The sequence below is a fragment of the Haliotis rubra genome, unplaced genomic scaffold, assembly GCF_003918875.1.
Source record: "Haliotis rubra isolate DU_JTF1 unplaced genomic scaffold, ASM391887v1 Scf9, whole genome shotgun sequence".
NCBI classification, from domain to species: Eukaryota; Metazoa; Mollusca; class Gastropoda; order Lepetellida; family Haliotidae; genus Haliotis; species Haliotis rubra.
The window spans coordinates 89,715-104,904 of record NW_025767634.1 but is presented as its reverse complement, the minus strand read 5'-3'; the positions used below and the strand labels follow the sequence as shown (position 1 = coordinate 104,904).

General features: G+C 39.2%; 1 protein-coding gene across 4 annotated transcripts; it reads right to left on the bottom strand.

The window, feature by feature from the left end:
* Positions 1–102: 102 nt before the first annotated feature.
* LOC124263854 (DNA-directed RNA polymerase III subunit RPC4-like) lies at positions 103–12,301 on the bottom strand. Of its 4 annotated transcripts, none has more exons than XM_046698572.1 (10): positions 12,180–12,301; positions 10,226–10,320; positions 8,701–8,802; positions 5,513–5,685; positions 4,708–4,823; positions 4,300–4,447; positions 3,799–3,942; positions 1,814–1,950; positions 1,499–1,654; positions 103–595 (listed from the first exon to the last, which is right to left on the bottom strand). In XM_046698572.1, exons 2-10 carry the CDS (start codon positions 10,303–10,305, stop codon positions 482–484), a joined length of 1,170 nt encoding a protein of 389 aa, XP_046554528.1. In that variant the 5' UTR covers positions 10,306–10,320; positions 12,180–12,301; the 3' UTR covers positions 103–481. The 4 variants fall into 4 exon arrangements, with proteins under 4 accessions (XP_046554528.1, XP_046554530.1, XP_046554529.1 ...); XM_046698574.1 differs by having other exon boundaries at positions 12,237–12,276; XM_046698573.1 differs by lacking the exon at positions 12,180–12,301 and adding an exon at positions 12,016–12,151.
* Positions 12,302–15,190: the final 2,889 nt, after the last annotated feature.

Genomic DNA, 15,190 nt, shown 5'->3' with positions numbered 1-15,190 from the left:
TGACAAAAGTACTTGAATCTGTACTTAGTGTAATACCAAATATAACATGTTAGATAAAGGTCTTTTTCAAACAGGAGCTGAAAAAGCAAAACGACACTGGCAGAATTCCAACCATATTCTTGATTTTTTGTTTACATGTTACAAAATCAACACACAATGAAACCTCATTAACAAACTGAGGATTACAGTAGACAAGATACTGCTTGTACCATAAATACATGTCACTTTACACAACATTGTAAAGTATGCAGTTCATGTTCAGAATGTCAGTGGTCAGTGTGTTAATCACAGTATCAATGACCAAGGGAACCAGTCAGTCAGGATAGCCCAGTCACTGTACCGGGATCACACAACTCCAGTTGTCTGGTATCCCAGATAAATATGTTGACCTGACTGCTGTAAATATCACATTAGTCACGATGTACATCTGATGACATGTCCATGGATGAAGGGGCAGGTAACCCTGTTACAGGAGACCCGGTCAGGAGTACTTGAGCAGTGTTTCAAAGTTCGGTGTACAGATGAGTCGGTCTCGCACATGGCCAAGTGTCGTCAAGTGTCCCGAGTTGTCCTCCACACGCACTGACACCAAGTCCTGCAACAATCACCACTTGTAACATGTTTGTTTGTTTGCTCTTCACTGCCACTTTCAGTAATATTTCACCAATGTATTTAAACAGTGTTAAGTAAATGTTCCAGTCTGGAAGAGATGATCCACAGTTTCAGGTTACGATGACACAATATCAAGCAGGGGCAGTGGGGTAGTCTAATGGTTAAAGCGTTTGCTCATCACACCGAAGACCCGGGTTCGATTCCCCGAATATTGCTAAAAGCGGCGTAAAACTAAACTCATGACTACACATCCATAGTCTTGTCTTACAACCAGCATATCATGCTTGACACCTCTTCTAAACTTGAAGAGCGGTGGGGTAGCTTAGTTGTTAAAGCGTTGGCTCGTCACGCCGAAGACCCGGGTTCGAATCCCCACATGGGTACAATGTGTGAAGCCCATTTCTGGTGTCCCCTGCCGTGATGTTGCTGGAATATTGCTAAAAGCGGCGTAAAACCAAACTCAGACAGTCAGTCAGTCTAAACTAGAATCCCCTCAGGATGCCAACCTCAGCAGCTGCCTGCAATACTACACCCAAAATATACTGGAATACACTACCAGTAGGTGTACATGTGATATTCTCTTAGTTCTCAGTCTACACCTGGAAGAATTATCCGGGAGATAGTAGTAGTCCTCTTTCCCAGTACCCGTGTAGGATGAACATGCTACACGTTTATCTTTTCTATGGAGAAATTACCTTATTAGAAATCACAAAGTTCATGAGGCTGCAATCTGTCCAAATTTCCACTGACTTCCATGTACATGATGTGGTACAACATCTACCACAAATTGTTAATGAACAATTTAATGGAAACTCATGCAAAGCAAACACCAAGGAGTCTGATACATATTTTAATACATATATTTCACGTTACTATATTTACTGACCTGGAGAAATCCACATGGTGTACCAACGGACACATCCAGAGTGACATTGCCCAGCACAAGTTCTGCCCGCCCAGATTTACGAATCTGCAGCTTGCCAATGAAGCCCTCTGAGAAGTCTGACAGAGAGCATGTCTTTATCTGAGAAGAAAGTTTGTCCTGCAACAGACAATAACGGACAATTTATATGAAGTGAACCATCAATACAACACTGTTTAAGGGATGAAAATCAGTCCACATGTTGTCATTTTAGATGAATCTCACCAGACTAAAACTGGAATCTCACATGACCCTTTATGCAAGCAACAAACATTCTACCTCTTCTGACTTTGATTCTTCCTTCTTTGCTTCTGTGCCTGGCTCTGTTTTGACCTTTGTTTTAACAACCTCGTCACGACCTGGCGGCAGGCCAGGCAGGACGTCTGGGAGCTGGAAAAACAGCAATCTATCGTCCTCTGCAACATTGAACACTCAGATATTTAATATAATCGCACCCTTTCAAGACATTTGACCCCTGCAATACGCATCTAACATATTTCACCTCTATACTTTACTTCACCCTACCAAGACATTTCATCTCCATACATAAACTCACCCTATGAAATTTCACCTCCAGACATAAACTCACCCTATGAAATTTCACCTCCAGACATAACCTGACAATGCCAAGACATTTCACCTCCATACATCAAGTCACCCTGCCAAGACGTCACCTCCATACATCACCTCACCCTGCCAAGACATTTCACCTCCATACATCACCTCACCCTGCCAAGACATTACACCTCCAGACATTACCTCACCCTTCCAAGACATTTCACCTCCATACATAAACTCACCCTATGACGTTTCACCTCCATACATAAACTCACCCTATGACGTTTCACCTCCATACATAAACTCACCCTATGAAATTTCACCTCCAGACATAACCTGACAATGCCAAGACATGTCACCTCCATACATCACCTCACCCTGCCAAGACATGTCACCTCCATACATCCCCTCACCCTGCCAAGACATGTCACCTCCATACATCACCTCACCCTGCCAAGACATTTCACCTCCATACATCACCTCACCCTGCCAAGACATGTCATCTCCATACATCACCTCACCCTGCCAAGATATGTCACCACCATACATCACCTCACCCTGCCAAGACATGTCACCTCCATACATCCCTCACCCTGCCAAGACATGTCACCTCCGTACATCACCTCACCCTGCCAAGACATGTCACCTCCATACATCACCTCACCCTGCCAAGACATTTCACCTCCAGACATTACCTCACCCTGCCAAGACATTTCACCTCCATACATAAACTCACCCTATGACGTTTCACCTCCATACATAAACTCACCCTATGACATTTCACCTCCAGAGATTACCTCATATTGCCAAGACATTTGACCCCAATACATACTCACCCTGCCAAGACGTTTCATCCCCATACATAAACTCATCCTGCCAAGTACTTCACCTCCTTTGCTCGTCATGGCAAAGACCCAGGTTCAATTCCCCACATGGGTACAACGTGTGAAGCCCATTTCTGGTGGTCATCGCCGTGATATTGTTGGAATATTGCTAATAGCGACGTAAAACCATACTCACTCACTCATTTCACCTCCATACATAACCTCACCCTGCGAAAACGTAGGACCACCATACATAAACACACCCTCAGAATCCTTTCCTTCGTAATCTGTACATAAGGATGTTAAGTACGTACAATTAACAACCTGTATTTTGACTAATTCCCTTGGAGGGGTAAATCTGTGGTTGATTTAACACTGAAGGATGTGTTGTGTCATTAGCATGTTGTTACTATCGTGCGAATCAGTGCTTCACGGGACGAATTGCATTGAACAGTGACCATCCGCCTAAAACAACCGATGTGACGGGGAATTTGCCTCATTGTCTTCTTGTGCTTTTCCTTGTTTTTATAGAATTACTGAATGACAAATAATTTTCTGATGGAGGTAAGCACATGGACATTTACTATAGAAAGAGGATCACAAAGCAGACAAAATACATTAGTGAACTCGTTTGGCCCGGGCCTCATTCCTCAAAGTGATCATAGTGCTACAACGGTCATAAGTCTATGTTAAAGTATGGGAGTTACAATCGTCTCAGGGTTATGATTGCTTTGAGGAACAGGGCCCTGATCTGATCTAAGGGGAGGTAATTCATGAGTTGTTGTTTTTGTAAGAGATAACCCTCTTGAATAGGTGTTTATATCTTTGGAATATTTTAGAATTGTGAAACAATTATACAAATACAGTATTATGAATTGGTACCTGAATTACTGCATTTGGATAGAAGGTCTTTACATGTAAACACAGGAGGCTCCATTTTGACCATAGAAATATCAGCAGATTTTGGCTTCTCTGCCGTGTTTCCATCATCAGGATGATCAACCTCCATGTCTGTGCCTGGTTCAACTGAAATTATACCCAAGTGATTAATAGATCAACGAATCTGTAAAAACCTCATTAACATTTCTCCTTCATTATCATGTTTGTTTCTTTTCATTCCCAAATAAAATCAGAATTTAACTGATTCTGAATTTTGAATTCTCTGTGCCGTGTGATTTCTGACACAAAAGCCTTTTAGTATGAATACTTACCTCTAAGACTCTGATGTTATATACTGCTATGAACAAATCAGAATTTGATTGCAATGTTCCATATAATACCTAGATTTCAAAATCGCTACATTCTGGTGCTAGAAATCCTGAAGTTTCAGAGTCATCAGTTTTGCCATGCATCAAGGTGACTATATTTGAGTTTGACACCTACCCTTTATACCATCGACCGTGTCCTTGACCTTTTTTCGCTCCTCCTCCTTAACTTCCTTCTTGGCCACCATATCTCCAGCTGCTGAGAGAGGCAACACCACGGGGATGAGATTGGGGTCATCATCATCCAGATTGTCTGTGTCAATGAACTGTAAACACAGCAAGAGTTGGTATTCTCAACACTCAACACCTTTACCTTATTCCATTGGCCTAACATAGCACTGAAACGTGCCTATGCTACTGTGTTATCAACTTTGATAACGTGACCCTTAGGTAATAATTATGACACTTGATACTAAACATTTCCCCCAAAATTAATCCTTTCTCAAATACATGTATAAAGTTTTACAAATGCATTCCTAATTACTTCCTAGTTAATTAATACTGAAAGTTTTTAGTGTTTTCTCACATCATCCCTGAGGATTTGATCCAGGACTCTCTTCGAGGTGTCCTTGTCAGATTTCTCCTTCTTGATACTCATCCTAGATGTTGACACTCGATCACCACTGTCCCATGAAGCGCCTCCTACAACATCACATTTCATCATTCCTTGATTTTGGAGTGAGTGAGTGAGGGAGGGATAGAGGGAGTGTAGTTTAATGCCACCGACACAGATAGCCAAGAGCCAAGCAGGCCATAGACATTGATACCTCTACAGTATGGAAACATTGGTATTTACCATGTTCACAGAAATGAATTTCAGGTTTTTCATGTCATTAGACATTTGATGCTCTTAAATACTAACAAATATTACATAAGGCACAGTTAATATTTCAGAAAAATCATTTGAAACATTTAATATTCTATAATTCAGATAAATATGATAAGAAATGACATATGTTAGCTATCCAGGATACAAACCACAGATATTTGCATGTGTTGTCTCTTACTCACTACAAGCAACAAGTCTGGCTTCATCATGTTTTTCTGAGATGCTCATAAATATGCGTGATATCTTAGCATGTAGACAACCTAGAGCTCCCATAACATGTCTATCCATATTAGTATTCTCTCATTCAAAGAGAGCATTCACTTGTCATACCAAAGACTCAGTTTGTGTTCCCCTTGTACGATGAGGCAGCCAATTTCTCCATGATATTGATTGAATACTGCTAAAAATGGCAAAGCACCACACGCACTTGCTCACCAACAGACGTAACATGTTCACAGTAACAACTTCACAAGTCAAGGTAGAAATACAGTATGTTACATACCAACTTTAGGAACAAGTCTATCTGCAGGTCCTTGCTCAAAGATAGACTGTGATTGGATGACATTATCATGACCCCTTCCTCGACCTCTACCCCGTTCACGACCTCCACGACCTCTGCTTCTCCCTGAGTCTTTGGCAGCAGACTGAGGTTTGGGTGTACCACTGCTAGAGTCACTGACAGAAACATATTACAAACAAATTACAATGGTGTCGATACACAACACAAAGTATATGGTTGTTGACCACAGTCACACAGCATTATGATTAACAAGGGATGTACAATATGTTGAATATTGATTCTTCCACAGTCCATTCAGTGAACTCCATCGAGACACAATTATTCAGAACTCTTTTCAACTGGCATCAAATTCTGGTCCCAGCAAAATGCAGTTTTATGTAAATACCAGAGATTGCCATAGGCCTCTTTGGGGTCAAGTTAAATAGTGTTTTGTTTTGTTTATTGTTAAACACCACTAGGGCTGGGACGGATACTCGGGTACTCGAATCCGGTTCGGGTACAGCTGAAATCGAGTCCTTTTTCAAGGAATCGAGTACCCGGAAAGGGAGAGAACTCAGTAATGACAAGGGCAGGTAACTCTAACCTAGAGCAACATGGACGACACGCATGCTAAGTTGAGTGTTTGGGCTCATTTTGAGCTTGATGCAAATGGCAAGAGAACCAAATGCCGACTCTGTGGTATCATGTCTGAAATTGATAGTACAGTCTGCTTATGGTTTTGAGATTGATCAGTGTTAGACCCTGCTGGTGAATTCTACTGAAGTGGTGAAGGTGTGGGACTTGCGCTACTCCTGGGCTTCATCCCTTATGAAGCTGACACGCCAAGATCAGGATATACTTAATCTCATAATTTAACACAGTTACAAATTTGAAGACCCATACGGTTTTTCAATCTAATATGTCAATCTACTGCGGAAGCTGTACAAGGTCAAAGCAAAAACATCTTGTACTAAAACACAACCTAAACAATAAACGTGTTCATTACATTGTGTATTTGTGTTCATTGCTTATCAAGCTTTTAAGATTACATGTACATTGAATTTTGTCTTTAGTTTCTATTTTATTTCAATATCATGAAACACAGCTTTTACATTTGCGTTTAACATGAATACATTGACTATTAAAGAGATTGCATTTAAATGATTGTTGGGAATATCAATTAAAACTAAGGAATTAACATTCTGATTTGCAAATACAATGTTCGACTGGTTATCATTACAATAAGAAGAAAGATGATCAGAAATAGAAGCAGAACTCACGTAACATATACATTTTATAGTTTAGCAAATAATAATCAGCATACAGTTATTCCAATGAAGATAGATACAATTTTAGAATATCGATTTAACAATAGTTTTGTTTTTCATTTAATAGGGAATTGCGCAACAGAGCAAAATGACCAGTCTTCCCAGATGCGAGCCAAGCATTTTGCTATATTGCTTAACTCAGTTGCATTACAGTTTGCCTATCTGTATATCTCGTACAGAATTCTCCAGTCAGTAAATACATCAATCAAATTGTATTCTATGCAAGTTTACATAAAGTCTGCATGTAAAACATTATAGGTTCAGTTAGAATATCACACATGAACGTAGTTGTCTACTGGCTGAATGAATAACTGGTCTTTTTCATTATTAACGTAACACACATTTTTGGCATTGTCCAGTTAATGGAGGTTATTATCAACGACGGTAATTTATCTGCGCATGAGCAGTGAGTAGTCAAATCACAGTAACAGCGGGAATGAAAAGTTCTGTGTTTTAACAAATGTTCTGTGTTTTAAGTAACAATGTAAGTAATGGTGTTACTCTTTATAATAGTATATAAACAGACGTAAATCAAATAGCCTAAGATCAGTTTCAATGTCTCATTGCCATCCTTTGAGGTTTTCTGTTATAATATCTGTCAAATCGTGATTGAATATTCAGAAAGTTGACTGAAGCTATGTATTCCTTACATTTCCGGGTACTCGAGTCCGATTCGTGTAAGTACATGCGGGTACTCGATTCCAATTTTTCCTACCCGTCCCAGCCCTAAACACCACACTCAGCAATATTCCAGCTATAGGTGGCGATCAGTAAATATTCGAGGAATAAGTGTACTGACATGAGTAAGCTGACGTTAATACCATTTTCATGTATCTGATAGAACATTAAAAAAAAATAAGATCATGATGCACCCATGATGACTAAGACTAAAAACTTACAGCTACAATACATGAAGATCTTGTTCTATGATCTTAGTTCTGTGATCATCTAAATATATAAATGACTTCCTATAGTCACAAGTCCACAGTATCCCCAAGAGTGAGTGAGTGACAGGGGTGGAAGTAACTTTAAAATTGCTAGTGTACTCCGGTACAGTGGCACATGTAAAATCACTTGCCCTGATCATTTTTCCTCTATACCGGCTGTTTTCTTGTTGATTTTTTAAAATAAACAACATAATTAACAGTGGAAAGTTAACTGGACACCGGTACAGTGTGATATACAAATCTGCTTGCCCGACAGAAAAAAACACTGGACTCGGACGTCGGGCAATGGGTTATTTCCACCCCTGGAGTGAGTGAGTTTAGTTTTACGCCGCACTCAGCAATATTCCAGCTATATGGCAGCTGTCTGTAAATAATCTATTCTGGACCAGACAATCCAGTGATCAACAGCATGAGCATCGATCTGCGCAATAGGGAACCGATGACATGTGTCCACCAAGTCAGCTAGCCTGACCACCCGATCCCATTAGTCGCCTCTTACGACCAGCATGGGTTACTGAAGGCCAATATTCTAACCCGGACCTTCATGGGTCAGTATGCCCAAGAAAGAGCACTTTATTTAGAATTTTCTCAAATTTGTCTAAAACTATGGCATAAACGTGCCAAATTAACATATGTGTTGCAGTGTGTGTGCCATTGTTTCTGTGTACTTTGGGTGACCATTGACAGTTGGATATTTTTATAATATACAGTTCACAAATCTGTGCTTGCATGTAAACAATGCTGCATTTGAATTACTTGGCTCAGATTTCCTATGACTGCACACTTGGCTGAGCTGAGTCTCGCTTTTACTAGTTGTAGTGTAGATGTATCCAATGTATAACACTTTATGAACATAAAATATTTTTCAGAGCAGACTAAACAAATCCTCACTTCAGGAATATTCATAAATACTTACTCATCCTTTGGTTTATCCCTTCTTGATGGAATATTAGGTGTGAATACCTTTTTGGGCACACCACCAAGAGTTAAATCTCTGGGTCCCCTCAGAGATGGCAATCTGAAAGATTAAGTATAGGGAAAACAACATCAGTGATTAAACTTGTTGACTAGGTTAGTGAATGAGTTGGTTCTATTGTTGCTTTGAACAGCATTTCAGATAAATCATTGCGTGTCTACTTGTGGGTGAGGTGAGGTGAGGTGAGGTGAAATGGGGTTTAACGTCGCACTTAAGAATATTTTGCTCAAATGACAATGTGCATACGTATGTATATGTGACTGCTTGTACTAGCCCAGACTTAAGCTTTTTTATAAAATTATAGTGCTAGTTCACTGAGATACCATGCAGCAGTTAAGCATGAATACCCCACTCAGACACATTATACTGACTCCAAGCCGACCAGTCCTTTTTGTACCTATTAATGTAGAGCATCTGGCAGGGAACAACAAGAACCATATTTTAATGTCTTTTGGTATGATCGAACTCGCGACCTTCCACTCTCCGGGCGGACACTCAACTTATGGGAAGAAAGTCTAATCTGATGCAGGTATCAGATATTCACTTTGATGAAATCCAAAGTTTGGATGCGGTGCAGGCAAACCAATAAACATAATCAGGGCTAATCCCAGATTTGAACCCACAATAGGTTTCTGGCATGCCTTAAGGCTGAAACTCTGCACAGCAATTTGAAAAACCCTTAGACAGTTTGGTCATCCTAACCCTCAACTAATTTAGAAGCAGGGTGTTGATTAAATCATGAAGTATGGTAAATGATATTGCATCAACATTTACTGAACTTACTGCATATGATGGAGATGAGTATTTCTTAATGCTAATATAAATGTCATGAACATCTCATTGTGAACTTAGCTTACATAAAGAATAAATGTTAACAATGGCCACTTGCTACGTGACTAGACAAGGTTAGGTTGAAACAGTTAATAAATGGGACCATGTTCTCTAATATAAGGCAATTTTTGTTCTAAAACATTAAGACATTTTTTAATTTCAGTTTTGCAAGGAGTCAGTATCTCTATAGCCCCATGGCTACTATTTCACTCGTCCCCAAAACAGTATAAAATCAGTTATAGATAGTTGTTTTTGCACAAAATGTAGTTCAATTACATTACAACCAGCCAGACCAAAAATAAGACGTTCATGAATTGGTAAGGATCTACCTAAATCAAAAGTCAACCCAAAAAACCTAGGAGTACTTAGTCTCCATGGTGAGTCTTGTACCAGGGAACTTAAAATTATCCTTGTTGTCCACAAATCCAGGGTCATAATCTGATAGGATTAATGCCACTAATTGACCTATTCAGATTGACCAGCTCCCTCTCCTCCATGTAGAGGCATGCATCATAGATGTCAGTTAATTCTATCTAATCAACTTTGTTATTCAAAATCTAGTTGTAGCTTGTCATTTCAAACGAACTTGCCAAGAGCCACGATGGAGTCCAGGCTCTCGGACACGTGAACATACCTTGCTGCTTTGCCCGTAGGAGCACCTCTCCTCCCAATCAAGCCCCGTGGCAAACCTTGGTTCTTAGAATCGTCAGACATGATCTCGTTCTAAAACTAAAACAAGAAACTCAACATGATATCCTTTTCTCATAAACACAAAACACCCTAGCCGAGAGCTGTGATGCGGTCCTATACAGTCAAGACATGACCCTGCGATGCAGGGTCATGTCTTGACTGTATAGGACCGCATCGCGGCTCTCTGCTAAAAACACCCTTCACTCCAGTGCATCGCTAAATGATTTAATTATAATACAATTGAAATTATTAGGAAATTTTTAGGCAAGCCTACGGTTACACCACGCCATTTTCGTTGACTATAAACTGTCGAACCGATATAAAACGTTTCATCATGGGCTGTAAGTTGTGCTGAAGGGGTCGTTGTCAGCACAGGTACTACAGATATGTACCTTTCTGTGGCCATAATGAGAATACAGAAACGTACCCTAGGACGATTCCATTCCCATTGTGTCGTATTCTTGACTGGAACTGTCATACTGTTGTATTAGATACATTTGATTGCGTTATGTAAGTAATGAGAATACACAGTAACGGATATTTCGCGATGCACTTGAATACCACTCGGAATCAGTTGAACCAGAGACCATATAATAGAATAATAATATCCTTGTGTCATGTAAGTTCGATCACTTAAGAACTGTCGCTGAATTTTCAAAGTTATATTCATATAATCTTATTTTCAAATCTCTTACCTCTAAACTTGTTTATTTATGTCAAACATTTCCAAAATCCAGGTATTTTTACTGCTTTTCAATCGCGGCATGGCCGCCCTCTCACTGTCAACACAAGTGACCCAGAAAGCTACGTCACATAAGTTCGATCATATGATTGGCTGGCTAGTCACGTAAACAGGATGACTTGTAAGGGCGATTTCTTGTGTCAAATTCAGAGTTAGAGCAGTCCCAAGTAATTTTATGGTATTTATGTCCATGAAACGTTCATTTTATGTTTCAATACTTCTAAAAACGATGAAAAGTCACAAATATTCAGCTTATATAGAAGTATTATGCAGGAAATTATTCTTCAGGCACATCGTGACAGGCATCAAACCTCAGAATGTAGACAAACACCACGAACTGGCTTGCAGAAACGTAAATGTGTTCTGTGCTGACATGTAGGGTGGGTACATTGTGCCAAGGTTGTATTTATCAATGAGGCAATAGCTCGAACTTCATCAGGTACAAATTCACGGAAATTCTCAAAAAGCATTAAGTTTTCTATAAGAAATGGCCCTTACTTGTTTCCAAAGTTTTAAATTTTGACAAGGATATCACGTGTCTGGACATGTCACAATTAGACCAGCAACGTAAACAAACAGAAGACAGGGGTGCTGTCAATTTACAACGTGTGAAATAAGTACTGTTTACATTTTATTGGAGCTGATAAAGTTACATTATTGATCTAGGGTTAAAAAGTAGTTGTTTGCTGAATATGAGCTATAACTTACGTTTGGTAACTTGACACGAAACATTTTCCGGTCCAAACGAATAAAAGTGGTGTCACCAGAAGATCAAAGCTGCAGATATCGTAAGTTATCGCTACGTATTGCGACAATTACCATTCAAAATGGGCGATCGAAGTTACATGACGATCGAACTTATGTGACTTGACGATATATTATTACGGTTTCGGTTTTAGATTGCGGAATATGGACTCGTCCGCCTTTTAGGGTACCGGGTACGTTTCTGTATTTTGACTTTGTTTAGGGTATATCTGTATACAGAAACGTACCTGGGGTACGTATCTGTAGTACCTGTGCCGACAACGAGACCCTTCAGCGTAAGTTGCTTGGCCATCAGCTTACTGACGATACTGTGATTATTGAGTCTCAATCATCCAATTTAGTTCAACACAGGTCTTTCATTTTCAGTAACTATAAGGACGAAAATACATACACTTCTTTTCTCTTGACTTAGAGTAAATGTGTCATACTGAACATAAATGGTATGTACACTTGAGGATTTCATGTGATTACAAGCACCTGCTCCTCCATGTTGGTTAATATTTCTGAACGTAACGTTCATTGGCTTACATATTACATTAAGCCAATCAAACGTCTTGTAACAAAATCAAGAACGGTAACTCTTGTACCGCACGCCTTGGAAGTGTTTAGCGGTAAACATCCCTTGTATGAGAACGTCAGTTCACGGTCCTATTTGCTCATGACCAATCTGTGTGAATCTATACAAACAAAGCGGAAGTCCAATCAGTATTAACTACTCATGATAATAGTTCTCACATTTAATCTAATTTAACTAATGATGGTATAATTGAAGTTTGAATACCGATTTATATGTCATGTGCACAAAATATCATTTTAAATCGGATCCTTAAATTGACGGAAATGATTATTTGCGTTCATGACACAAAAGACAAATGTGTTATTTAAGTGTTAAGTGTATGTGCAAACTATCTGAGAAACTTAGGAACGCCAGCTTTGTCTTTACCGATTTCAAACACCCAGAAATGAAACCCAAATTCGTCAGAACTCGAACAAATAAACAACCAGCGTGGCGGCTGGCCAATTACTACGGTCGTTAATGATAAACTGAAACATTGTTTTCAAGTGGCCTTTTCTAAACTCACGTTTACATTGTTCTCACCGACGGAAACGTTTAATGTCATGGATTCCGTTGATTTTACCTGTTTGCCGGTGTTGTTCACATGAGAGTGAGTGAGTGTGATTTTATGCCGCTTTTAGCACAATTCCAGCAATATCACGAAATGGGTTTCACTCATTCACTTGTGGACAATCAAATCTGGATTGAGGCGTAACGGACGAACGCTTTACCCACTAGGCTAGCAAGTGAATTCAAAATGAAGCAAATTTGCAGATATCTTTATCAAATTATAACAAGAAACGTCGAAAACATGGTGTCTTCAACGATCCCGAACAACAAATAACAAATAATCGTGAATGTTTTAGAGGTTTAATCAATACATGTACATGTAACATAGTATTGCAATTTCTGCATCAATATATTTATATATCGGTCATGTTATGAGCATCACACTTTTATCTACATGACTATAGATGCTTACGATGATGTTTAATAGATTAGAATATACTGCAGGTTACAGTGTACAGATAAGATTGTATACACGACATTGTGTGATGCCGATTTTATGTTATAACGAAGATGAGCGTGGATGATATTGTATGGATTAGATTGTATATTTCAGGTGATATTTAATAGGTTGGATCAGAGACCATATAATTATATGGTCTCTGGTTGGATTTATATTGTATCCATACGATTTTATCTTAGATCTTGTGGATGATATTGTATAATTTAGATGCCGTTGTGTGTTGTACATTATATTCTTCGGAGGAACTTTTGTATACTGCCCTTGTTATAAATGATAATCTATGTAAACCTCCTAAGGTATGAACGAGACTGTGCACAGATATAATAACATGTATATACATTGCCGGCGACACGTCTAATGCATGGGTTCGATTCCCCTCATGGGTGCAATGTGTGAAACCTATTTGTAGTGTCCCCCGCCGTGATATTGCTGGAATATTGATAAAACTCACTCACTCACTCACTCACTCACTCACTCACTCACTCACTCACTCACTCACTCACTCACTCACTCACTCACTCACTCACTCATATAATGTGTTAAGGGCGTGCACATCCTGATTGAGAACGTGAATTGCATACAGATGAACTTGTATAAAGATATATGAGAAGCCGTTCGCAGATGACAAATTCCAAGCCCTCATATTTTACTTCTGAACGTATAATGTTAAATATGATTATGTATTAATTAGGGCTGAATATTGGTAAATAAATTGTATTGCGAGATATTCAATTGTGATTCCGGTACCCGTATTGCGATATATTGGGAACTGAAGTGTTTGAGAGTAAGTGACACTAACTGTACATGTCGATCCTATTTTCTACATTGTAAGTCCCTACACATACATCTTATGGTTCTGATAACAGCAATCTCAAACTTAGGTTGCATAGTCATGGATTCTATTTTGTTTTTTTATACAGTTTATTGTATCACAGTGTGGCGTTTTGTAATTGAATAACGAAGGAAAACATTTATTGTGAATGAAAGTGTAAATTTCAATTTAAACTTTAAGATAATCACCAAAACTTCAAATATTTTCTTTACCTAATATACCGGTTCTCAGAAAGAAAAATATTGCAATACGTACCGTTTGAAAAGCTTATTGCGATAAACCCGTATAAAACGGTCATACCGTGCAGTCCTAGTATTTATCATTCTGTGCAGCAGTATTAAGTCAACCGACACAGATGAGACTTTAGATGTAGGTCTCATTCCGCAATGTGGTCTTAACGTTACGACTTGCATATCTTAATTAGCGTATGGGGGGAGTAATGTAACCCCATAGTGTGAGTGAGTTTATCTTAATGCATTCATCTCATAGTTTTACGTGAAACGTGTCCATTATCACCAAAAGACGGTAGAAGATGTTACTTGTTCTGACGTTGCTTGGTGTCTGCAGCAATGACTGGTCGGTTTGTTGTCAGTATATATTGTGTCTGCGTGGGGTACTAATCCGAACGGTGTCCTCCCAGTTGTGAGAACTCCCAGTTGTGACACACATTACTTAATGTAACATGTTTTATTTGGGATTACACTTTGTTAGTAAAGTACAAATTCTAGTACTTTTTTTTAGTTGAGCCCCATCCGGGATTCGAACTCACACCCTCAGAGTCAGGCACCTAAACGCCAGCACACAAAGTCCTTTCTAAATGGCACTGTGTAATCACATTAATTAATGGTTGAGTGCACCTAGGTGGTGTTTCCACATCCCTACAATGAAAGTGGGAACAGCCCTGTTGCTGAAGAGCACCCGGTTACGGTAATCCATTAATTAATTCATCTATTGGAATTGTGGCTTTACCGGCTACAGCCATGT

What these genes read in the sequence shown, in the direction of transcription:
- LOC124263854 (XM_046698572.1), bottom strand. Translation starts at nt 10,305, where the DNA reads ATGTCTGACGATTCTAAGAACCAAGGTTTGCCACGGGGCTTGATTGGG. An exon ending in ATCAAATCCTCAGGGATGAT is followed by an intron (nt 4,448 to 4,707) that starts GTGAGAAAACAC and finishes CTGTGTTTACAG; the next exon opens with TTCATTGACACAGACAATCT. An exon ending in AAGAATCAAAGTCAGAAGAG is followed by an intron (nt 1,655 to 1,813) that starts GTAGAATGTTTG and finishes TGTCTGTTGCAG; the next exon opens with GACAAACTTTCTTCTCAGAT.